Consider the following 25434-nt stretch of genomic DNA (forward strand, 5'->3'; position numbering starts at 1 on the left):
CCTCGCCGTGTTTTTGCGCTAACAAATAACCTTACGCAACGCCGGAAATTAACACTCGACGATCTGTTGCCAGCCAGTAGTACAACAGAGCCGGCGGCTGTCGTGGATCCTGTTACTACCTCTGAAATTGTTGCATTTAATGTTAATGGCTTTCCGTCTTTAAAACCTGCATTAACTGCTGAAATTCCGTCCAGTGACAGCGAGATTCGCACTAAAAAGCGTCCTCTAGAGGACACTGAAAAAACTGTTAATGAGGACTCTTCCTGTGAAACACCGTTGCCAGGAAGCCGAAGGCCAGTCCCGAAGATCTGTTGGAAGTGGAAAAAGGAGATGAAATGCAGGTCGATGTGGCTCCCACTTCCGCACAAGGACTTATACCGCCACGAACAGATAGTGACGCAGCTGGTAGTGACCTTTCACGGAAATGTGACCCTGAGCCTGAGGTCACAGCTGCAATAACCGCATCAAGTGCACAGCCCATACAGTGCGAACAGTACGAGGAAGTACCAAGTAAACAACCTGCTGACTCCGAAGCGCAACGCCGCACCGAAGGAGGAAATAAACAAGCATCACCGCCTTGCCAGCAAGACAACATACCAGACACCGGGCCGGAACCAAATATTGACGACTCGCAAGCCACCGCCGTTGCGCCAGACGGCCACCACCGGCGGCTGCGACCGAAACCGGGTCTTGCTGTCACGCGTCATCAAGCGAAAGCCACACCAGAGAAGAAAGACATCAAGAAAAAGAATATTAAATATGAAGTCATCAGGGCCAACACTGAAGAGGAGAAAGAGAAGGGCCACAGTGACTCATAGCAATACATTGTCAGGCTTTCAGGATACTTTTCTGCTCAAGCACTTTGTTTAACAGCAGTGAAGATTTTTCTAGGAAGTTAGTACATGCAATGGTCACACAGCTTGTAAAGATCGTGACTTGTAGAGAAGCACGTTGCTGCTATAATCATACCGATCCTCATCCCAAATAGCTTCTTCTGGTATGTCTCTGATGCAAGCTTATAGCATTACTACTATTAACATTAATAAAATACAGTCACCCTTGAAACTGGCAGCACTAAAAGAATTCTTGTACTAGTCTGGGACAGATATCGCGTTGCTACAAGAAGTTGCGATAACAGAATTTCGGATCCCAGGCTTTTTTGAAATTGTTAATGTTTCTACGGAAGCCAATATCGGTACAGCCATTCTTATCAGGGAAGGCTTTCCGGTTACTGAAATCGAACGACTAGAATCAGGAAGAGCCACAGGCATAAGAATTTTCGATGTGACAGTGCTTAACCTCTACGCCCCATCAGGAAATTCCCACAAATTGGATCGCACGAATTTTTATCGAAGTGAACTGATTTATTTATTGAGGAAAAATCCGTGTTCTCTTATACTAGGTGGAGATTTTAACTGTGTTTTAAACCAGAAAGATCAACAACCCAATTTCAACTACTCGCCACAGTTAAAATAGTAAGTGATCTACACCTTAAAGATGTGTGGGAACTTCAGCACCCGACGTCAGTCGGGTTCACGTATATAACCAGCCACTCCCGCAGCAGACTAGATAGAATTTACGTGTCACCAAATTTGCAAAATTCTTTTTTAAACGTTGAAACTATTCCCGTGTATTTTAGCGATCACAGTACACTTTTAACTTGCTTTAATTTAAGTGTACAGCCTACCCGTCGATTCAGAGGCCAATGGAATTTAAATATCTCTGTTTTAACTGACGAAGAACTGGAACAGGAAATAAGAGTAGCGTCAACTATGTGCCTCCGCACAGTAGACAAGCACCCAACAGTCATTGACTGGTGGACTAGGAGGGCTAAACCAAGGCTGCGGAAAGTTGTCATGCAGTTTAGTGCAGCGAGGCACAGGGAGTTGAGGAATACAATGGAGTTTTATTATAAAGTTTTAAGTGACTTATATCAACAGGCCCATGATGACGTAATTCGTCTGAATGATATCAAAAACATAAAAGCCAAGTTATTAAGCATTAAACGGCAACAGATGGAAGGACTAAAAATGAAATCGAAAGCCACATCAGTCGTAGCAGATGAAACAGCTTCTCTGTATCACTTGGTGCGGCATGCTAAAAACAGACGTCAAACTTTTATTGATTAAGTCCAGACGCATAATGGTACGAGGCTCACATGCCAGAAAGAAATACTGGACAAAGTCCACAGGTACTATGAAACCTTATATGACCCTACCACAGTGGAAGATGCAGCTCTCGAGGACCTTCTCACTATTTTAGGTCCACAATTGTCGGGAACAGACAACGCTGACATCCTGTCACCTATTACTGAAGATGAAGTGCATGAGGCAGTGCGTAACTCACCTCCCAAAAAATCTCCGGGATTTGATGGCCTCCCTGTGGAGTTTTATGCCCACTACTGGTCTATAATTGGGGACAAGATCACTTCCATGGCAAATGAGGCCCTGAACGGAAAAACGGTCTCTGCAGAGTTTAAGGAAAGTAAAATAGTACTTTTTCCTATGAGTAAAGGCAAAACCAACTTCAACAATTTTCGGCCTCTTTCGCTACTAAATTCTGATTACAAAATAATTTCGCGTATTATCAACAAAAGACTCTCTGCCTTTTCCACCAAAATATTGAGTCATCATCAATCTTGTTCTCAGACCAGAAGGATATTCGAAAGTCTATCTGCATACAGAGACGTCATTGCAATTACTTCAGTGACAAGGATAAAATGTGCTTTAATCTTTATAGATTTCAACAAAGCTTTCGACCGCGTTAGTCATAGATACCTCTTTGCGACGCTATCAAGAATGGCTTTCCACCCTCAGATTGTCAACATGCTAAGAAATATTCCAACAGGTATAACTGCGCAAATATCAATCAATGGCCAACCATACAGATAAGGCGAGGGGTTCCACAATGCAGTCCCTTATCTATGTTTTTATTTTCCGTATCTTTAGAGCTCTTTCTCCGCGCTGTCCACGCAAGATTAACAGGCATAACATTGAGTGGTGAGAAAACTGTCATACGAGCTTATGCTGATGACGTGGGCGTTGTAATAAGGAATAAGGAGGAGACAGTTACACTGGAAAGAGAAATCCAAAGGTATTGTCTAGCGTCGGGAGCCACAACAAATGAAAACAAAAGTAAAATATAGAACCTACGGGGCCTAGATCACCTCCGACTGGCATGGGCAAAACAAGACAACAAACATTAAAACTTTGGGAATAACCTTAATGGCGTGTCCGATGAGGATGGCTGCTTTTAACTGGACGGAAACTAGGAGGAAAGTTCATGGTGCTGTAATTGAGAACATCCATTGAACTATGGACCTGGTGCAAAAAGTCAGATTCATCAACTCCTGCGTTTTGTCTAAAGCGTATTTCACTGCGCAGGTATTTCCAAACCCTAAACTAGTAGCGAAAGGGATCATGTCCACTGTTACAAATTATTTATGGCGAGGAGACATATTCAGGGTTGGTGCGACTACCGTTATACTGGATGTCAGAAACTGGGGCCTGGGTTTGGTGGATATTCGCAATAAAGCGTCTGCTCTGTTCCTCAAACGGACTTTCCATATACTCAGAGAACTTCCACAATGTATAACCGCAGAGCTCGTTGAGGCTGTGACACCCCATAGCCTGCAAGCACCGATTGATGTGCGTAGGATAAATGCCCGTCTGCAGTATGTGAGGAACTTTTTCCTCGAGCAAGTTATCTTAGTGACGAAATCAGAAGCAACACATGTATCACAGCGCGCGACATTATACTTGAAAGAAAGGTAAATGAGGGCAGAAACAAAATTGAAACGAACTTCCCAAATTGTGACTGGAAAGCTGTATGGCGGAACATCAACTATGCCTGGCTATCCACAGTCGCTTTTTCCGCATGGTACAAAACAGTTAACAGTGTCATCAGCACCAACGAGAGACTATATGGGATCGGTTTAAACCAGACACACCTTTGTGGAAAATGCAATCTGGTGGATACACTCATCCACAGATTCACCTCTAGTGGCAATGTGCATAACTGGAATTGGATCAGGCAACAAATCGCCTTTCTCACCAGATCCTCTACGGAATATATAAAGCCATCGCTCCTCCTGAGACCAGACATGGCATACTTTCCGAAATTAAAAACCAACGCCATTAGCTGGTTACTGGGAAAATATGTTAGTTATGTCATCCACAAACTTGGATGGGACAACGAGACAGAATTCCGCGTTTACATGAAGTGTGAATATGCAAAAATCAGAACGTATCGCAACCACAAGAAGCACTACGGCAACATGCTGAAAATCTTTTCTGAAAGAATGGGTGTTGGTTAAATATGTGGAACCACTACAACACCTTGAACGAGAACGAACAGAAGAAAATCAAAAGTCACTTGGTTTCCTTTTATTATTTACTATTACCTTGCTTCCGGAACTTCTATGTTACACGAAAAGTTTTTTTTTTTTTTTTCAAAACATTTTGTTCAGAATTACTCGTGTTCGACATGCAAAGTATTTCTATAATTCAAGAATAATTGTTAAGTTTTTATCAGTGTTCAGTTTCTACTCAGAGAAGCGGTTTCTTTGTCTTTCTTACATCGGAGAATGGGAATTTTGTGTTAAGGTTTCTGCACACTTAGTGCTATGACCCAACAGGGAACATGAAAAAAGGGGTGGGAGGGGTTTGGGCCTCGACGTACTGGCAGTGCCGTGAACAGACCCCACTGCTAGTGCGGCGTCCACCACGCCCTGACCATGCTAAAAAGATAAAAATTAAATGAATAAAAATTAAAAAAATAAAAGTGGTTAAAAAATGGATTGCTGGGAAAAAAAGGATGGACAGAGCGTCTGAAAAAAAAGGTTGGTGGAGCACTTGCCCGCGAAAGACAAAGGTCCCGAGTTCAAGTCTCGGTCCGTAATTTACATTTAAAAAAAATGGTTAGCGTGAGTAGCAGCGGAACGAGAGATTCGTGGTTCAAATCTTCCCTCGAGTGAAAAGTTTACTTGCTTTATTTTCGCATAGTTATGATCTGTCCGTTGGTTCATTGACGTCTCTGTTTACTGTAATAAGCTTAGTGTCTGTGTTTTGCGACCGCAGCGCAAAACCGTGCGATTAGTAGGTGAAAGGACGTGCCTCTCCAATGGGAACCAAAAACATTTGATCGCAAGGTCATAAGTCAACCGATTCCTCCACAGGAAAATACGTCTGATATATTCCATACGACACTGGTGACGGCATGTGCGTCACACGGCAGGAATATGTTGTCGACCCACTTAACTTGTGCACTTGGCGAATGGGTAAAAAGATTCTTCTACCTTGCCCGATGTAGGTTTTCTTGTGGATGTGATAATCACTCCCAAAAAAGTGATGAAACATAAGAGTTTGTCACATAAACTGCAACAAATGAATGCAACAGTTTCACAGCCGCACAGTTTTCCCTGTGCTCTGTCAAAACATATGTTTTTAACGTTTTCAAATCTTTCCGTGTGTAGACCGTCAAATCCTGCATATGTCCAACCAAATCTGAACATGTCCTGGAATTCTGGAGAGCGAAGTTGATTATGTGTGAGTACCTGAACTTTGATAACTGACACACGATCACGTAAACAATACTGCTCTGTGTACCCGTTGTAACACGTCCGATTTACGTAACCCGCTTGATCGGGATCTGATAGCAGCCCAAATAAATTATTAATTAATGTGACCGTGTACCTAATGGGGCTGGCAATCGGAATGGACTGCTACGGAGTTGTTACATTCCATTCTGTCCTTCTCAAATGCTGTAATAATGAAATGTCTGGTAACAAGAAGAACACCAACACAGCTTCGCTAATCAAGACCTATATTCGTCTCAAAAACACAAAAAGAAGGAGACAGCCACTGCCTTCGTCATACACTTTTAATAACGGCTAATCTCAGCACAGGCTTCCTCGCTATTCATTATCGTCACACGCAAATTCAATCACTGTAATCCAACACTGCAATCCAAATGATGCCGGCGCGGTAGACGCGGAATCACAAATATCGGCACAGAAATATCACTGATCATTCTCGTAATTATACTTTTTCACTTTCCCGTATTATTCTAACACAAAGGGGTTAAACCGCGGCGATGGCCACTCCCTTTGTCGGTAAAACCTTGCATTACAACGACAGCGGGCTTCCGCACAGCTCGGCCCGCCGCACGGGACTCACTGACTCAACTCTACACTCGCTCTCGCAACACGACACACTATCGATAGTTTGCGCTGTCGACCTGTGCCGAGTGCAAACTTATAGTAAGGGCCTACGGACCCATTACACTGTGCAGCTTCGCAAAATAATGGTCTGAAAATAAAAATGTAAACTTTAGGAATGACTTGAACCAAGGACCTCTCGTTCCGCAGCTGCTGATGCTAACCACGGGACCACGGCGCTCCTGAGCTACATGATCCATGATGTTGCATATCTTGCGCATGGACTACTCAGTTTGTATATTTTGCTTATTATTTTCATAGTTCCACACAACTTCTTCCCGTTTTCTCAAGTGATCTGTGTTCAGTTTTTCAAGGCCTATTCACTGTGCTAACTTATAACTAAATCTGAGGGGGGTGCGATGGGGAGGTTCCCTTGTAAGTACTGCACAACATCACTCGGTCTAGGGGAACATCTGCAGGCTACGTCAAGCCGCAAGACCTATCTCCTGTCTCAAAAGCAAAGAAGGAGGCATCAAACATATGTCGAGAATCACTTTTGGCTGCTACCCTGACCACTTACCTCTGCTAAAAATATGTAAGGTGTTCTACGGACATGAAACAAAGTCAACACAAGTACAGAAGCTCTGAAAGCAAAAGTCTACATGGTCACCCTTGAACCAACAATTCACCAAATAAATCAAGAATAGAGACAAGAATTCGTACTGGCAAATAAAGAACGTTTCTGAAAAGGAAAAGAAATGAACATCAACATTCTAGTGACGAAGAAGGAAGGGAATCATTATCTTGTAGTATGTCAGACCAGTTGGTAGAAAAGTTCCTGCATATAATGGTACAGACTATTTTGTATCGAGACATTCGGAACGTCAGAGCATGGAGAACCTTGGGTTCAGCTTGTCTTGTGTTAGAAATTGTCTCGTGTGTTGTGCAGTAAGTTTCAGACTGAAGTTGTCATACCGTGACCGTTGGTCGTGGAGAATTTTAAATTGTGAATTGTAGTTGTGATTTACAGAGCATAAAACATTTTAACGTAATTTTACAATCTAATTTGTAGTTCTCTGCTATGTGAGGTCAATGTATACAGAGTCCGCCAGAAAAATGTATCCACACTTTAAGGAATAAAAAGTAGTTCTTAAGTGTTTATTTTACATTTAATAATTGATCACACATGTTGTAGAACCTTCAGTTTAACACATGGTACTTTAAATGTTCAAAATGTTCACGGTTGGCAGCTATACACATAACATAACGACGAGCGGTCGCCTCAACTACGTCAGTTGATGTTAACTGTGGAGATCGCCGCACATATCGCTGTAATCACGTGGCGAAGTACCCCCAGCGTGAGTGGCTTACGTCGATAGACGTTATGTTTCACAGTTCTCCACAAGCAAAAGTCCATAGGTGTTAGATCTGACGACCTTGGAGGGAACTTAATGGGCCCTCTTCGTCCAATCCAATACCCTGGAAAATTGTCATCCAGGAAAGATCGTACGGCTAGGTGGTAGTGTGGTGTGCGTAACATTTCCAGGTACACTTCTCCAGAGACAATAGCTTCTAAGAGAAAGGGTTCTACGCATGAACCCCTGGTAGATAGACCGCTTTATCCACATAAACATGCGGATTTTCCCGTGCCCAGTACACACTGTTATGCCGACTCACGGTTCCATTAAGTTTATATTGTGTCTCGTCACTTTCCACTACCTTCGTCAAAAATTGTTCGTCATCAGTTATCATTTGCTGATACCATTCGCATTTGAAGATCAGGATCTTCATCATTAATCGTTTGTAGTAATGGTGGAATGTAAACTTTCCACTTTGGAGCTTTCAAAATTCTTTGTATACGTGTACTGCTAACCCCCACTTCACGTGCACATGGCGTAGCAGACTTCTGTGGAGAATTAACAAACGTTTCCAACACGAGAGCCGACGAAGCAGGACTTGTAGCTGTACGCTGTCTTCCTGATCTTCATTTGTGAATATCACTAATTGTTCCATACAATTCAAACTTGTCAATGATCGTTTAACTGCTAGGCGGGTTGGCGGTTCTGTTTCAAACTCCTACCTCCAACGGCATTATCAAACTTGAAAAACAATTTCACAATACATTTTCGTTGCTCGAATGTCAAGCGAGCTCCAAATGGTTCAAATGGCTCTGAGCACTATGGGACTCAACTGCTGTGGTCATAAGTCCCCTAGAACTTAGAACTACTTAAACCTAACTAACCTAAGGACATCACACACATCCATGCCCGAGGCAGGATTCGAACCGGCGACCGTAGCGGTTGGGCGGTTCCAGACTGTAGCGGCTTTAACCGCTCGGCCACTCTGGCCGGCAGCGAGGTCCAGCCATCTTGTTTTCTGAGTACCGAGATGAAAGAAGTAACATCTGGTGAACCAAGGACCATACGTCAACACACCCGTAACTCAAATCGAACGACAATATTGATATCTCGATAGAGCTGACGAAGAGTGTATACATTTTTCTGGCGGACTCTATAGTTTAACTTCATTAACAAATAGATAAACGAGCAACATGTTTTACAGTTTTGTTCAAATTTTATAGTATCGTCCTCCATTACACTGCTCTTGATCCTTTATAACAGACACATAAATTGATAATTGGGTCATTTCTGATGGAATGCCACATCTTTAAACTCAATATTTTGTTTTAAGCAAAACATGTTTCATTTTATCACAAGCTCCCCTACTAAGAATATTCAATTTTCAGATGCATCACATCGTCAGATTGTGACTTCATACATGTAACTGTCTGTTACAGAGTTTCTTGTTTATATTTATCATAAACGTGCTCTATGTTGACAGTTGAGTGAAGAATGTAACTGAATCGAATATGTGTATGTGCAAATAGTTAAAGTATCATTAGTATTATTTAAAGATTACAGTTAACAGGATCTGCATTACACATAAGCAAATATGAACAGTACATTTACATTCAAGCTATAATTCAGAATTTCACAATCAAGCAATCGAGAGTCGTTCTTCGTTTTTATGACATGTACAGAAACCATCAGTGACAAACACAGATTGTAAGAGATGTAAGAGATTTTGCTGATTTTTGAACTTTGCTCACAGAATGTCCTTTATGTGTGTCCTCATGATGATGTGATTGAACTGAACAGAAACGTAGCTACTGGGAGAACAAATACGTTATGATAGTTACACGGGACTGGCATCTGTTTTGCTGGTATCATCATGTGTTTCCCAGACAATCAAAGTATTCAACAACGTCCAGAAGGGACAACATGCATGTATATAGACTACCATTCGATTGGTGTAGAACTGACTTGACGAATTATTGTTGTACAGAAATTTGGCGATTAGATTACCACTAAAAATGTTACTGACAAAAGCGTGGAACAAGTAGTCGAAAAACAGACTTCGCTACAATAAAGTAAAGGACAGAAAGGAAACAGGCAGCACTTAAACAACATGCAACACGTATTAAAATGTGACTGTCACCGCACGGCACCTCTTGCCTGGAGATGTAGATGGGCTTGTTGACGATGATCCAGACGGTGGTCTCCCAGCAGCCGGGATGCGTCGTCGAGCCCTCGTACGTCATGTAGTGGTCCGTGTTCGGCAGCAGGCGCTGCAGCGACAGGTGCTCTATATGCGTCGCTGACCCTGGCACACACGAGAAATCTCACATTTCCACAAGCAAGCATAAATGTTTTCTGGACAAATAGGGACACTGCGTCATACTAGTATGTGTTACTGTATACTGAACAGAACTGTTACTGACTATTATGAAGACTCTCCTAAATTGTTCATCACAGGCTTGTGGACATATTTGACATACGAGCTCAGCCGACTGAATTTCCACGAGAAATATTCTTGTACTTGGCTGTGTATTACCTTTGTCATGTTAAACACAAGAGGGTACGTTACTGAGTAAATTTTCGTAAAACAATTTTTTGTTAATATCATGCATCTTGATATCCACATGAATTTCACACATACAACTGTGCTGCGTGATCACTATGATTATGCCCTACTAAGTGTCTAATAGGTACCACAGTTCTCATTACCATTGTGCTCATCAATTGAAAGTTACCTTATCTGCCACAGGAGTAAATTAAACCTCCAACACTACTTGTTTTTAGAATGAAATTTTTCATTCTACAGCGAAATGTGCGCTGATATGAAACTTCCTGGCAGATTAAAACTGTGTGCCGGACCGAGACTCGAACTCGGGACCTTTGCCTTTCGTGGGCAAGTGCTCTACCAACTGAGCTACACAAACACGACTCACGCCCCGTCCTAACAGCTTTAATTCCGCCAGTACCTCGTCTCCTACCTTCCAAACTTCACAGAAGCTCTCCCGCGAACCTTGCAGAACAAGAGGCGCGAGTCGTGCTTGGGTAGCTCAGTTGGTAGAGCACTTGCCCGCGAAAGGCAAAGGTCCCGAGTTCGAGTCTCGGTCCGGCACACAGTTTTAATCCGTCAGGAAGTCTCACTACTCGTTCTTGTAGGTGGATGCTTAGTGTGGTAGAAATCGGGCCGGGTGCTTACAACTGCCATTTGTCCTCTTCAAAATATAAGGATTGTTGTTTCCTTTAATACATCTTCTTAACAGTAATGAAACAAATTTCGTAGAATGGTCCAACCTTATGTTATACTATTTTTAACAAGATTGTTTCCTAACTTTTCCACATTCATTAGCTAGCATCTTCTGGAAGATTTTCCTGCCATAGTATTTTGATCACACGTTGCTGATGTTTTTCTACGGTTAGTTAACCTGTAAATTCATCTTCTCCTTCCTCAGTTTTCTGACTAGTCTGATACGCCTGGCCACGATTTAGCTACTCTCTTGGGCCAATCTCATTGTTTGAGTGCAGCACTTACACTGCGATACCAAGTGCCAACAGAACTCTACGACTGGAGAGCATATTCATTTTACTCTGCCGTTCACATGCCTTCATTCACTTACGTAAAAATGAATGTATCTTAAGGCAGATGAATGTGTATCTCTCTCCAGTATCGCCAAACAAGTCTTTAACTGTTCAACTGAGTGTACTACCCCGCAGACTTATTGCTGACAGAACGTTCGCTAAGCTGTGATTACTAAACTCTCTTTCAATAATTTATGAGTGTTGTTAGCTATTTTTGGAACCGTACGATACGAGGGTGGCAGACGCGGCACGAGACATTCAAGATAAAACTGTGCAATTCGCATTCGATTCTTAACTTAGCGGAACAGCTATACGTAAACTTTTTGTGCGTCATGTAAGGTCTTCTCGATGAATTCTGAGCACCAGTTCTTAGATAATACTCAAAAATTTGTAGAATCTACTAAAACTCCTTACAATGTTGGTGACTATTATTAATGGATGTTGTAGGGAGGAATGCGATAAAGGGAACAGGAACAAATTATATTAGAAAGGAGTCTACTTTGATTTTTAATCTGTATTCCCGTGCTATCAGAGAATGATGGTTAAAGCAGAGAGTATTTTGACAAGAATACAGTAATCCGTTTATTTGTATCCAAACAAGTTTCACAACTTTTGTGGAATTTATTTATTTATTTATAAGAGGCTGTGAAGTAAAACGCGAAACATGCAAAAAAGTGAGACTTTGTTTATTATTTCGAAAGCAATCGTAATAACTGCTAATACATTCATCCCACTCTGAACAAGAGGGTATGTGCATTCATGGAAAAATGTTTGCGGTTGCCTACGGTACCATGACTGTACAAAGGCATGGACCTCTTCGTCCGAAGCATATCGACTGTCACGAATGTCTCCTTTCATGGCTCCAAATATATGGGAATCCCGTAGGGACAGATCAGGACTATACGGAGCTTGTGTAAATGCTTCTCAGCGGAACTTCTAAAGCGCAGTCGGAACAACCTTGGCGACGTTTGTGCGCGCGCTGTACTGCAGCAGACTGATGTCATCCTTGAACATTCCTGTCCGTTTGTATTCAACGGCAATCATCAGTTCCTGCAAACTGTCCAAGTGGACACTTGTTTACAACTGAAACCCGGTTGTATAATGAACTGACAAATACAGCTCTTTGCTAACCACAATTTTTCATTTTGTAAATACACTGTGTATTTGGTCTCAGATACTGAATAGCAAGGTTGTTTGCACAACTACGGCCACGACACAACGAATGTCGGTTACTAGATTAGCGCACTCTGCTTCGTTTGCGTGGAGTCTGTGATCTGCACACGTATTGTTTTACTTTAATCGAATTTCTATGTTGTTCACAAATACCAATATCTAAATTTTTCACGCTAATTAATGCCACAGGAGCATAGCCTTTTCCGAATGTATTTCTCACCTAAACCCGATTCTGGTAGCTAGATTCGGAGGTCTTCGTTAATCCTGCCCTTGGAGTTCTTGTGGTGATATTTCCATAAAAAATTTCACCCCATAACATATATTTATTTAGAAGTTAAACCTGAATTTTCATGTATTTAACTTTGAATATGTTTTACTATACTGAAATATTTTCATAAAAATTTTCATCTTTTTCATCCCCTTACGAGTTGAATTTCCAAAGAAGACTGAAACATACTTTTTTTTATTTCTAACCTGATACAAATTATCAGAGATTTAGTTTCACAAATATTTTCGTAATGAAATAATTCCATAAAAATTTTCACCCTCTATTCTAGCCCCTTAGAGATTGAATTTCCAAAAAAACACTGAAACATATTTTTTTTGTAACTGAAAAGCCAAATACAAATTTCCTTAAATTTAGCTTAAAAAACAGTTTCATAATTAAACCGTTTCATAAAAATGTCCTCCCCTATTTCTCCCCCTTAGATGTTGAAATACCTAAAACGCTTTTATTATTCCTAAGCGAGATGTCAAATACCAGTTTTCATAGATGTAGCTGCAAAAATGCCTTACTAGTTCTTTAATAAAGATTTACTTTCAAAATAAATTTCACACGTCTACTTCACCTTCATAAAGTTAAATTTCCAAAAACGTTGAAAGACGTACGTTTTTATTTCCTACCGATTATCCAAATACCAATTTTCGTTGTTCTAGATTCAAAATTGCTTTCATAGCTACAACTTATCAAAAAAAAAAAAACCTTTCCCCGTATTTCACCCTCTTAGGTGAGGAATTTCGAACAGTGCCTTACTAAACGATGCCTGCAGTGTAAGACCAACAGCTTTTCCAAATTTTAAGTCTCTGTCCTCAGCTGTTTGGCCCAGGCGATGATGAGTGAGTGAATCCGTCGGGTCCTATCTCAACAGTTTACGGATTTAATTTCCACGAACACTGAAACACGCAAGATTTTGTTTCTAACGAAGAAGCCAAATACCAATTTTCATAGCTTTAGCTTTAAAAATGCTCTTATAACGAAATTTTCCGAAAACCACTTCATCCCCTATTTCGCCTCACTAACGTTGAATATCCAAATACACTGAAACAGGCATTTTTTTTTTAATTTCTAACCAGTTTTCGTAGATGGAGCTTTAAAATGCTTCGCTAGTTCATTAATAACGGTTTAGTTTCAGAATAACTTTCACCCACTATTTCACTCCCATGAGTTTAAATTTCCAAGAATGCAGAAACGGGCATTTCTTTATTTCTGACTGAGAAACCAAGTAGTATTGGCTTCAGAATTGCCTTAATAGTGACATATTGTCAAAAAATCTATCGTGCCATATTTCATCCCTTAGCGATAGAATTTCGAACAGTTACTTACTAAACTACCCTAGGAGCATAAGATCAATCCCCTCTCCAAATTTCAAGTTTCTGTTCTCAACGGTTAGGGCTGGGAGATGATGAGTCAGTGAATCAATCACGCCCTATATCACCCCTCAGGTGTTGAATTTCCAAAAGCACTGAAACACCTTTTTTTTGTTTCCAACCGAGAAGCCAATTTAAAGATCATAACTTTAGATTTAAAAAGGCTTTCATAATGAAGTATTTTCATAAGACATTTCATCCCCTATTTCACCCCCTTAGGGGTTGAATTTCCAAAATCAGTGAATAGGTATTTTTTTCCTTACTGAGAAGTCAAATACCAGGTTTCACAGATTTAGCCTTAAAATTGCTTTAATAATTCTTCAATAATAATTCACATTTTTAGAAAACTGTCACCCATTACTTCACCCACATAGAACATTTCGTCTCATCTCTCACCTCCTTAGGGATTTATTTGCCAAAAAATTCCTTTCTTAATCGACACATACGGGAAGTATCAATTTCCTCACCATACTGAAGTTTCTACCCTTAGCAGTTTCGGCTGGGTGATGATGCGTCAGTCAGTCAATCAGGACATTTCCTTTTATATTTAGGAATTATATACTAAACTGAAGCTCACGAAGTAGAATATAGTTTCTGAGATCACTCGTATGTTTTAAATGTAGCTTGATTTTTTTCTCTGAATGAGAAACCTGTGCCACCAATGTACTACACGAGGATGCGGCATCAGGGCATTTAGTCGCTCCGTGAGATGGGCTGACGGTTATAATTAACGTACGACCCAGTTCATGACAGCCACTTAGCGACTTCATAGTGTCTAGGCTGCCTCAGCTTCGGCAGAGCTGGCGGGTCGACGCTGAGCCACGGCCAATATTTGTGCCTCACCCCCCGTGTCGGATTAATTTCCCCGGCGCGGGTCTCGGCGGGCCGGAAGCCTGGTATTTGCACTCGAAGCCGATGCCGACGCCGACGCCGAAGTCGACGCCGACATTGGCGGCCGTCGGCCTTGACCGACGAGGCGTTTCCCTACATGACGAAGCTCAGAAGAGAGCGCCGCAGCTACAAGCCAAGGTAAAACTATCAGTGGCTGGAAACTCCCAGGCACTACGATGAATCGCGATTTACGTCGTTGTGGTGGTCCTCAACACGAAGACTGCTTCACTGCAGATCTCCATGCCAGTCCATCATGTGGAAGCCTCTTCATCTGTGCACTACTATCACAACCTACATGTACTTGCACCTGCTTACTGCCTTCAGGCCTTGGTCTCTGTGTACAATTTTTACCATCACATGCTTCCCAGCATTTCCATATTGTCGAGTCCGTGATGCCTGTCAAGCGACCATTTCTTCAAGTCAAGTTGTGCCATTAATTTCTTTTTCCATCTTCATCGGTTATTCGATGTACCCATGTTAGCATACTTCTATAGCATCACAATTAAAAAGCTTCTATTAAGTTCCTGTGTGAGTTGGCAGTCCACGTTGCACTTCCACGAAAGTCTACACTCCAGACAAATACCTTCAGAAATGACTTCCTAACACACATTAAATGCTATTTTTTTCCGGAACGGTTTTCTTGCTATTGCCACTCTCCCTTTTATATCTTCCCTCCTTTAGCCTCTAGTTGTCTTTCTGCCCAAACAGTTCTGTTTTTAGTGTCTCATCTTCTAAGCTAATTCCTTGTAAATGGAAATGTGTGGGAAGGTCTTATGTGACCAAACTGCTGACGTCATCTGTCCCTAAGTCTACACACTACTTAATCTAACTTAAACTAACTTACGCTATGGACAACACACACACCCATGCCCAAGGGAGAACACGAACCTCCGAAGTGGGCCGCCGCACGGACCGTCGCGAGACGCCTCAGACCGCGCGGCTACCCCGCGCGGCTCTAATTCCTTGAACATCGACTAACTTACGACGACCGTTCAATAAGCAATGCAATACCTTTTTTTCTTAACGCTTGTTGATTTTATTAAAAATTCCAATACATCATATTATTCCCCACTCCCTGGATTATAAAATAAAAAAAAATCAACATTATCTCCGTTCAATATGACAGCCTTAAGCCACCTTGCCGGTAGGTCCTTTATACCGGCATGATACCACTCTACTGGTCGACGTCGGAAACACCGTATTGTGAGATCAATAACTTCCCCATCGTTTACGTACTGCTTCCCACGAAGTGCATCCTTCATTGGACCAAACAGGATGGAAGTCGAAAGGTGAGAGGGTTCATGAAGAAGGACAGTCCAGTGAGATTTTGTGAGGTCCTCTCAGGTGCACAGACTTGTTTGAGGCCGTACTTTGTAATGGAGAAGGCGAAGATCGTTTGCATTGTAGTGGCAATGAGCACAGTGAATTGAAACACTGCAGGGGTCGCAGACCTGAGAGGCTTCTGCCACCGTGTTGCGATGGTGACGGGCGCTTCGCCCAACGAACCCAAGTCCTTTTGTTCACTGACAGGTCTCCGTAGGGCATTCTGGAAGCGCCTTTGAATAATTCCGATGGTTTCCCGCCACGAGAAACTCAGTGACAGCTCTCTGTTTGAAATGCATTTCTGTTACAGACGCCAGTTTGAAAGCTACGTGTACCCCGTCACATATCAAAACTTCAGGCAACAATAGCGGGGCCGGCCGCGGTGGCCGTGCGGTTCTAGGCGCTTCAGTCCGGAACCGCGGGACTGCTACGGTCGCAGGTTCGAATCCTGCCTCGGGCATGGATGTATGTGATGTCCTTAGGTTAGTTAGGTTTAAGTAGTTCTACGTTCTAGGGGACTGATGACCTCAGAAGTCAAGTCCCATGGTGCTCAGAGCCATTTGAACCATTTGAACAATAGGAGGCCGAAGCGTCAATAAACCACGATATCCCACAACAAATCACGCGTTTTTGACCGAAACTGACCGAGAAAAAAATGTGTTACATTAGTTATTGAACGCCCCTCATAATTCGTCAGCATTCCATTACTACTGCTGTATTTTTGTTAATGTTCATTTTGTAATGTCTTTTGAAATATCCGTAAAAATGTTTTTCGGTATCCTTTGATGCCTACCCCTTCATGTACTTCGACTCTCATCAACGCAATTTGATTTCTCTACAAACTGTAAATAGTCTTTCACTGCCTCGTTTCATCTCAGCTCTCTTTAATATTTCAAAGACTATATTCTAGTGGACATTGTAAACAGCTTTCTCTAAATCTACAAAGCCTTTAAAAGTAGGTTTGCCTTCTTTCAGTCTACCTTCTAGGACATGTCGTTGGTTAGAAATGCATCATGTGTTCATACCCAAAACCATCCCGGGAGTCGGTTTCTGTCAGTTTTTTATTCTTCTGTAAATAATTCGTGTCAATATACTGTAACAATGGGTTATTAAACTGATGCTTTTGTACTACTCATATGTGCCACCAGCTGCCATCTTAGGAACTGGAATTATGACATTTTTTCCGAAGTCTGAGAGACTTTCCACTGTCTCATACATCTTGCACCAAGTAAATGTCAGCGTTTTGGCGAACAAGAGTAAGTTGGCACCGACCGACTGCTGTGTCATCCTCTGCTAATGGCCTCATCCGGGTACGGTGTGGAGGGTTGTGGGGTCAGCACACCGCTACCCAGGCCGTTGTCGCCTTTGTTGCCTTGGAGCCGGTACATCTCGGTCATGCAGCTCGTCACTTGATACCACGAAGCTGTGTGCACCCCATGCCAGCCCTTACACGAAGGAAAAATACTTTCCAATACCAGGAACTGAACCCGGATCCTTCTCTTAACAGCCAGACAGACTGGTCACTCAGCTACGGATCCGGACCATCTTGCACCACGTGAAGTAAATTCGTCGCCGCTCGCTCTCCCAAGTATCTCAGTACGGAATGTCGTCTGTTCCTGGGGCCTTCTGTCCACTTAGGTATTTCAGTGCTCTGTCAAATTCTTCTAGCAGTATTACACTTCCCATCCCTTCCTTACCTACTTCCTCCTCTCTTTCTGTAACACTGTCCCCAAGTTTTCTTTCCATATATGGACTAACCCTATGTTCCACCTTTCAACTCTCCCTTCTTTCGTTGGTACTGCCTTGTCCTCAGAGGGCTTCATATTCATAAAGCTGCTTCTCTTTTCTGTAAAAGCCTTAGTTTTCCTACTGGCGCCATCTTCCACGTGGTAATGCTTGCTTTTGCAGCTTTTCATTTGTCCTACTTAACCATTTACTATTTTGTCAGTCAGTATAGAATTCTGTAGGACAGTCTCTTTCAAATAAACACAGCAGTTTCCCTGTGATGTTGTTTGGGCATCTCTGGTCGGCTGAAGATCCTGTGGCATGTAGATGTCTCGTCGGCTAAAGAGTGGAATGAGCTTTCTATGTCTGCAAAAATGGCGCAGACATATTCAGTCTGAGGAGTGAGATCACTGAGTGAATACGTATGCCCGCATCTCGTGGTCGTGCGGTAGCGTTCTCGCTTCCCACGCCCGGGTTCCCGTGTTCGATTCCCGGCGGGGTCAGGGATTTTCTCTGCCTCGTGATGGCTGGGTGTTGCGTGCTGTCCTTAGGTTAGTTAGGTTTAAGTAGTTCTAAGTTCTAGGGGACTGATGACCATAGATGTTAAGTCCCATAGTGCTCAGAGCCATTTTTTTAGTGAATACGTATGAGTCAGGGCACGGATCCATTGGCGTGCATATTACCGGGAAGTATTATTTATTCTACGTAACATTAAAACGTCCGAATCAGTGAATTTGTTTTATATTGGCAATCGAATTAATTTTTTTAAAATAAATAATGGCCATCTCGTGTGACAATGTGAGTAGTGTGTGTTCATGAAGCTACGTAAATGCTTAGATCAACGTATGGAGCATTTTTATGCACTGCAGGTATAATAAACTTGGTGTTATTTATAAACAGTCAAATTCTGAGAGCATTATTCATCACAGCATGTTTAGTGCGAAAGATATATGAGGAGAAGAGGTCTCAGTTTCAGAGGACGCGTGTCACACAGCCACACGGTCGGGAAAGTTAATATTGTGATAGGAGCACCTCGAGAGTATGCTTGGCCTCTAGTGCTGTCCATACACGGTGTCGTTGGAGGAATGTTCAATGACAATAGTTGATCATTTGAAGCAAAGATCATCAGTTGCACGTATGCCTTATACCGAATGGTTTCCGAGGTAGAAACTATTTAATGTACATCGTTACTTACTTACATTCTATATTATTTAATACAGAAAAGGATTGTTAAAGCGGAATATTATGTGCCAAGTCGAAAGAGCGGTCCCATAGTAGTCTAGTGCTGTATTTGTTTTATCGATATGTATTACCAGAGACAATGAAACTGGAAGAATAACCAGTACTCGAACAGCGACGGCAATGGTCTGGCACGCGCTAACTACTGCCACCATGCAGCAGCTGATACTCTTCGCGTTTTGTTGTTGCTGCTGATACGTTAGGTAAATAAACATCATACTGGGCTAATTTTCGAGTGCTCTATCGAATAGGCGTTTAAAATTTCGCCTTCAAATTATTTTTCTGCTTTGAATAATAAGAAAATAAATAATAATATACATTACAAATGTTATATCTCCGAAAGAGTCCGTAATAGGGCGTGTGTCCATACGTAGTTTTTGACTTCAAATGATGGTTTTTGTCATATTCCTGAACACTGACTAACAAATGACAAAAAGTAGTATAACGCCTATAACCTATTCTTTCATGCACGCATGTCCGTAAGAAAATTGAGTTGTTCTTTTTACGAACACAGGCCTTGCAATGACGTATTTATCCCCAGTACCAGGTAACGGCTGTTCTGCTCTTTAGGCAAATTACGTAATGTGTGTACCAGTATAGGTATTGCGACAGGGTAACGACGACATATGGAAGTTCGTGCCAGGCCGTGAGTCGTGCACGGATAACCAAAACGGTTAAGGCGACTGCGTGAAGCGGGAAAGTGGGAAAGCCGGCTTCGAGGACCAGTCCGGCACAAATTTCCATAGTCGACATTCCCTTATACAGCTGATAGTTGTTCGCATTCACAACTGTGAATATTCTTCGTGTATTTCATATAGGCTGTATTCGCCGCAGTGGCTGTTCCTTCCGACATGCCTGCACGTCCGAAGCAACATGGCATCGTTCTTCTTAACAACACACACTCTGCAAAATCGTATTTCGAAATTATTTCTCATTGCACTACCGGCCCAATGTCACCAAAGGCTCTTAAGATGTGCCACAGAGGACTCAGAATGCTGGCTCGCCATTCCATTCCCTATGCCCCCACATTCTCCTCCTCCTTCATGCTTTGCACTGAGGGTGACGAACTTGAAGGCATTGGCCTGCGAGCACGTGTACCGGTCCAACAGCAATACCGACATGGAAAGTGCATGCCGCTCCTTTGGTGTGTAAGGGTACAGTACCCTTACGTAGTATTGATTATGCACTATGCAGAGATCATACATGGTTTAAGCAAAGACTACAGTGCAGTCAACAATGGGCGACTGGGTAAGCAGTAGTCGAGTGTTGGAGTCCGTGGGTGGAAGTTGGGTGTGAGAGGCTAGAGAGAGAGAGGTTGCTCGGTAGCGAGGCCGGAGATGAGTGGCAGAATGGCACACAATGTTTGATGTTGATAAATGTTTATAAATTGAGTGATTTAATTAATTCCAGCATTTAAGAAAGGAGATGTTATCATTTAGTAGTTTTCACAATAACGGAAGTGGACAACGGTGAGTCTCATGACAAGGAGAAAAGATATATATTATGTTAAAATAATTAAAATATAACTTCACCCACAGCGTATGCGAATAATATAGTTCGGTGCGAAACTGGGGGGAGGGGGGGGGTTACATATGGCGACGCGTGTGTCGAACTTCGATTCCACAGCAATCTTCGGAAACGACGGAGAAGACAACACAGCAAACGGTGAGTCCGCAGCATTTCAGCACAGCAGCGCTTCGAAATTAAGTGAACGCAATGTTGTGTAGGAATGAACAGGAATAGGAATAAACAATAGTGTTACTGACTTTTAAGTTGCGAGTGAACTTTTCAATTTAGAGCAAGCATAAGTTACAACGAACAGTGATTGTTGTGAACAGTGTTAATATGGCTAATTCAGAACAAAACGGTAGTGTTACTAAGGACGAGGGAGGACAATTTAATAACGTGGTTGACGGAGAACAAATTAATGTGATGGAAAACACTACAGTTGATTCGACAGAGGACAGTGGTATTCTTAGTTTTGAATTGCCTAAGAGAAGTTCAACACCGATGGTTATCCAGCAAACAGAGACTGCTATTGTCAGTAAAGATCGTATATCTCAATTGTTAGAAGCAATCAAAAATGTTCATGAGGAAAATAGACAGGCGCGTGTAGAAATAAAAGCCTTTCATGAACAAAATAGACAGGCGCGTGTAGAAATCAAAGCTTTTCATGAGGAAAACAGATAGGAGCGTGTAGAAACAAGAGCGTTTCATGAGGAAAATAAAAAGGTGCGTCAGGAAATAACAAAATTTTTTGAGGAAACAAGGAAGTTCCATCAGGAAATCAAAAATGATTATCAGACACTACTAATGCGATTAGCAATTTGCGAACGGAACTCACCAGCTCATTTGAACAAAAGCATGATGATCTCAGAAAATAAAGTCAAGACAAACATGAGGCCATTAGCAGCGTAATTACAGATCGCAAAATTCAAGTTAACGGACGGTGTAGGCAAACGGAAGATTTTATTTGCAAAGTTAATGACAAAGTTAAGGCTCAAGATGACGAAATCGTCAAAATTAAAAGTTCTTGTAAAGCCAACAAAGAGTCGATAATTAAGATGGTTAACGGCGTACAAACGCGATGTGATGAACTAAGTGATGAGGTACATGAGATACGACAAAAGGTAACGAACAACGACACAATGTCAAATGGAATTAATAAAGAAATTTTGCGCGATGAAATTAATGCAGTATTACGTGAATCAGATAACAATATTGTTGGTTTGCCGCAAGTATTGTTGACAATGGTCTGAGCGGTCGAAAATTTCATTAATATGAACCGAAACAAGGCATCCACGCAGTTGCGTTCATTAGACAATTCAACATGCGTTTCCAAAGCATTATACGGAAGTGCTAAAATTGATACTTGCGTCAGTCACATGAAGGATGAGGCACATATTTGGGGTATAAGTGTATCCGAGAATTACACCAAGTATGAAGAATTTTAAACAGCATTTTTTTAAAAAGTTTGGTCGAAAGAAAAACAGTGGGACGTAAAATCAAAAATTCTCACACCGCCAAATTATGAAAGACATCACGGTACAATGCGTGAGTTTATGCAAAGGTACTGGAACGACAATGCATACTTGGACGATCCAGTTAAAGAAGAAGAGCCCAATGCTTATATTAATCCAGAAATTACCATTTTGGGTGAGAGAGAAGTTAGCACTCACACCACAGTTACCAATGAGCAAGTGTGTTTGCTAATTGACCGAATGGAATTGCTCAATGCCGAACGTGATCAACGTGAGCGACACAGTAATAACAATTACCCGAATCGTCATAACGACCCAGCGCCGGAAGGAATCTCAAGTTACGAACGACCGAAAGTATTTGATCGCCGAGACGATGATAGAAAATGGTTCAAATGGCTCTGAGCACTATGGGACTTAACATTTATGGGCATCAGTCCCCTAGAACTTAGAACTACTTAAACCTAACTAACCTAAGGACATTACACAACAACCAGTCATCACGAGGCAGAGAAAATCCCTGACACCGCCGGGAATCGAACCCGGGAACCCGAACGATGATAGACACAGGAGAGACGAATACAATGTACAAGACGGATTCAGGTCAAATCATCCGCCGAACCGGTCACACAATGACAGAGACAGAGGACAGTATCGATCACCAGAACGTGCAAGAAGCCGCGATCGCTATCAGAGAGATTCTGAACAGTTAAACTAAACAAAGTTTCGGAGACGACCCGCTCCGGAACTCTGTGACGGGAACAAGGGTCGGATATTATGATAAATTACATAAAGTGTGAACATGTAAATGATGTCAACGAAGATTTGTGTCCAGAAAATGAAGAAACTAACAAATAAATTCTGATGCTATTTGTGGAACGCGAAGTATGTGGTATTGTTATGGATACATTGATTGATTCAGCTAGCGAGACCAGCGCTGTTTCTGAAAATCTATTTTCGCAATTAAACAATCTTGTCGCTACTCCCACATTTCCTGTTAACGGCGTACGTATTGTCAGTGCAGTTGGAAACCGAAGCAAAGCAATTAAAGGACAAGCATTACTAAGATTTCCTATTCAAGGGGACGAGTATGAGCAGAGTGCGTTAATCGTTGGTTCTCTCAATGTTGGGCTAGTTCTCGGAGTTGATTGGTTGTCAGAGATGAGATGCTGTATTAATTTTGAGGAGAATTGTCTTGCGGGCGTGGAGATATAGTAAAGAAAGAAGAATTGTATTCAAAGGGTTTATTATGGATAATAAGGGCGCTGCGGGCGTGAAAATAAGGATGATGCGTTATAGAGGAGAATATGGAGCTGTCAGTTTAAACAAGTCAGAGAACTGCGCTAAGCTGCAAGAGAGGGACGAGGAGGATACTCTAAATTGTATTCAAACCAAGACTCGAGCGTTAGTGGACTTGACTGAAGCAGAACGAGAAGAACTGAGGGAACTACTGAGATGCTACGTCGATATATTTTCAAAGATACCAGGATTAATTAAAGGATATGTTTGTAAAATTAAAGTAAATGACCATTAACCATTTAGCAGTAAGTCATAAGCAATAGCATTGGCAAAAAGGGAAGCTGTTAACAAGGAAATACAGAGAATGTTGAATAATCAAATAATTGAGCGCTCAGATGGCGAATATTCAAACCCCATACAAGCTGTAGCAAAGAAGGATGGCACAGTTCGCATTGTTCTTGACGCCCGCGCAATGAATCGCATAATTTTACCACAGCGTGATCAGACACAAAACCTGCAGTTTTTGTTACAAAGATTCAAAGGAGTCAAATATCTAAGTAGCCTTGATTTGACTAGTAGTTACTGGCGGTTAATGCTAGAAGAGAATAGTAGAAAGTATACAGCATTTCTTTATAATGGTAGAAGTTACCAGTTTCAGAGAATGCCTTTTGGACTCTCGATTTCTTCAGCGGTTTTTATGAGAGCACTGGATAAAGTTTTAGGCGAAGATTTGAAACATGTAAAGCTTTATGTTGACGATATCTTGATTAGCACAGCTTCATGGGAAGAACATTTGGAAATTATTCACCGGATACTTGAAGCATTTAGGAAAGCTGGAGGGACTTTTAACCTGGAAAAATCGGAATTCGCCAAGTCGCAAATTAAATTCCTTGGGTATATTATTTCGTCGCGAGGGATTGAACCGGATCCAACAAAATTGGACACAGTAAGCAATTTTCCGTCACCTAAGTGCCGTAAGCAACTTAAGTCGTTTTTTGGTTTCTGTAATTTTTATCGTCGTTTTCTTTCAGGATTCTGCCTATCTTCTCCTGTCTTAATGGACTTGCTGAAGAAGGATGCTATATGGAAATGGACTCATGAACATCAGGAAACGTTTGATTCAATAAAAAACCAACTGTGTGAATTATCTATCCATCACCACCCTGATTTAAGTGAAAAGTTTTACCTTGGCACCGATTCAAGTCATTATGCGCTTGGCACAGAATTACATCAATTAATTGAAGTCGATGGAGTTATTGAACATCATACTATCGCATTTGCGAGCCGCGCACTCACAAGCTGGGAGCGAAAACATTGTCACGGAAAGAGTAGCACTTTCCATTGTTTGGAGCTTCGAAACGTTTCGTTTTTATCTATTTGGAAGACATACTGTCGTAGTGACAGATCACAAAGCATTATCATTCTTGATGAATTGGAAATTGATGCACAATAGGTTAACCGGTGGTCGTTAATGCTTCAGCAATACAGTTTTGGGATTCAGTACATACCAGGAAAGCAGAACGTCGTACCGGATGCGCTGTCGAGGCTGTCAGAAGGACAAGATTCAGTTAATGTTGCGCATCCACTCCAGAAAGATATAAGGATTCATTTTATGCGAGGTGTCGAAGGCAAGCGTCATATACGCAAGATTCTGCGGAACATCAAACAGGAACAGGACGCAGACGAAATATTGAGGATGATTAAAGAAAAATATGATGATCCGAATGCCGAGAGTAGTGGCAAGATACGTCAATATTATTTAAAACAAGATTGTATCCTTTACCGGCGAAGCAATTTGAATTCTGATCATTGGAGGCTATGTATACCCAAACATGTAGTGGATGAATTAATAAGATACGTTCACGTGAGATATGCTCATTTTGGGCCACGTAAATGTATACTAAAATTGCAGGAGAACGTCGTCTTCGATAACATGGCATGAAAAGTACGATCAATTCTAAAATCTGGCGATCTCTGTCATAAAACTAAAGTGTCTACGATTCAGCACAAAGGTTTCATGCATAGCATTATACCTCAAGACCGTGGTGAAATTTCAGCTCTCGGTCTCAATGGACCGCTACCCAGATCAAAAGGGAATTTTACTCAAATTTTGGTTGTGATGGATGTCTTT

General features: G+C 41.7%; 1 protein-coding gene across 1 annotated transcript in view; it reads right to left on the reverse strand.

Moving 5' to 3' along the window:
• The window catches only part of LOC126412714 (carbonic anhydrase-related protein 10-like), a 437817-nt gene that overhangs the window by 67175 nt on the left and 345208 nt on the right, over positions 1-25434 (reverse strand). The window contains exon 8 of the mRNA XM_050082432.1: positions 9666-9820. Within this exon, the coding sequence (XP_049938389.1) occupies positions 9666-9820 (155 nt within the window). The remainder of the gene's footprint in view (positions 1-9665; positions 9821-25434) is intronic.

This window comes from Schistocerca serialis, chromosome 7 (assembly GCF_023864345.2).
Source record: "Schistocerca serialis cubense isolate TAMUIC-IGC-003099 chromosome 7, iqSchSeri2.2, whole genome shotgun sequence".
Lineage (NCBI taxonomy): Eukaryota > Metazoa > Arthropoda > Insecta > Orthoptera > Acrididae > Schistocerca > Schistocerca serialis.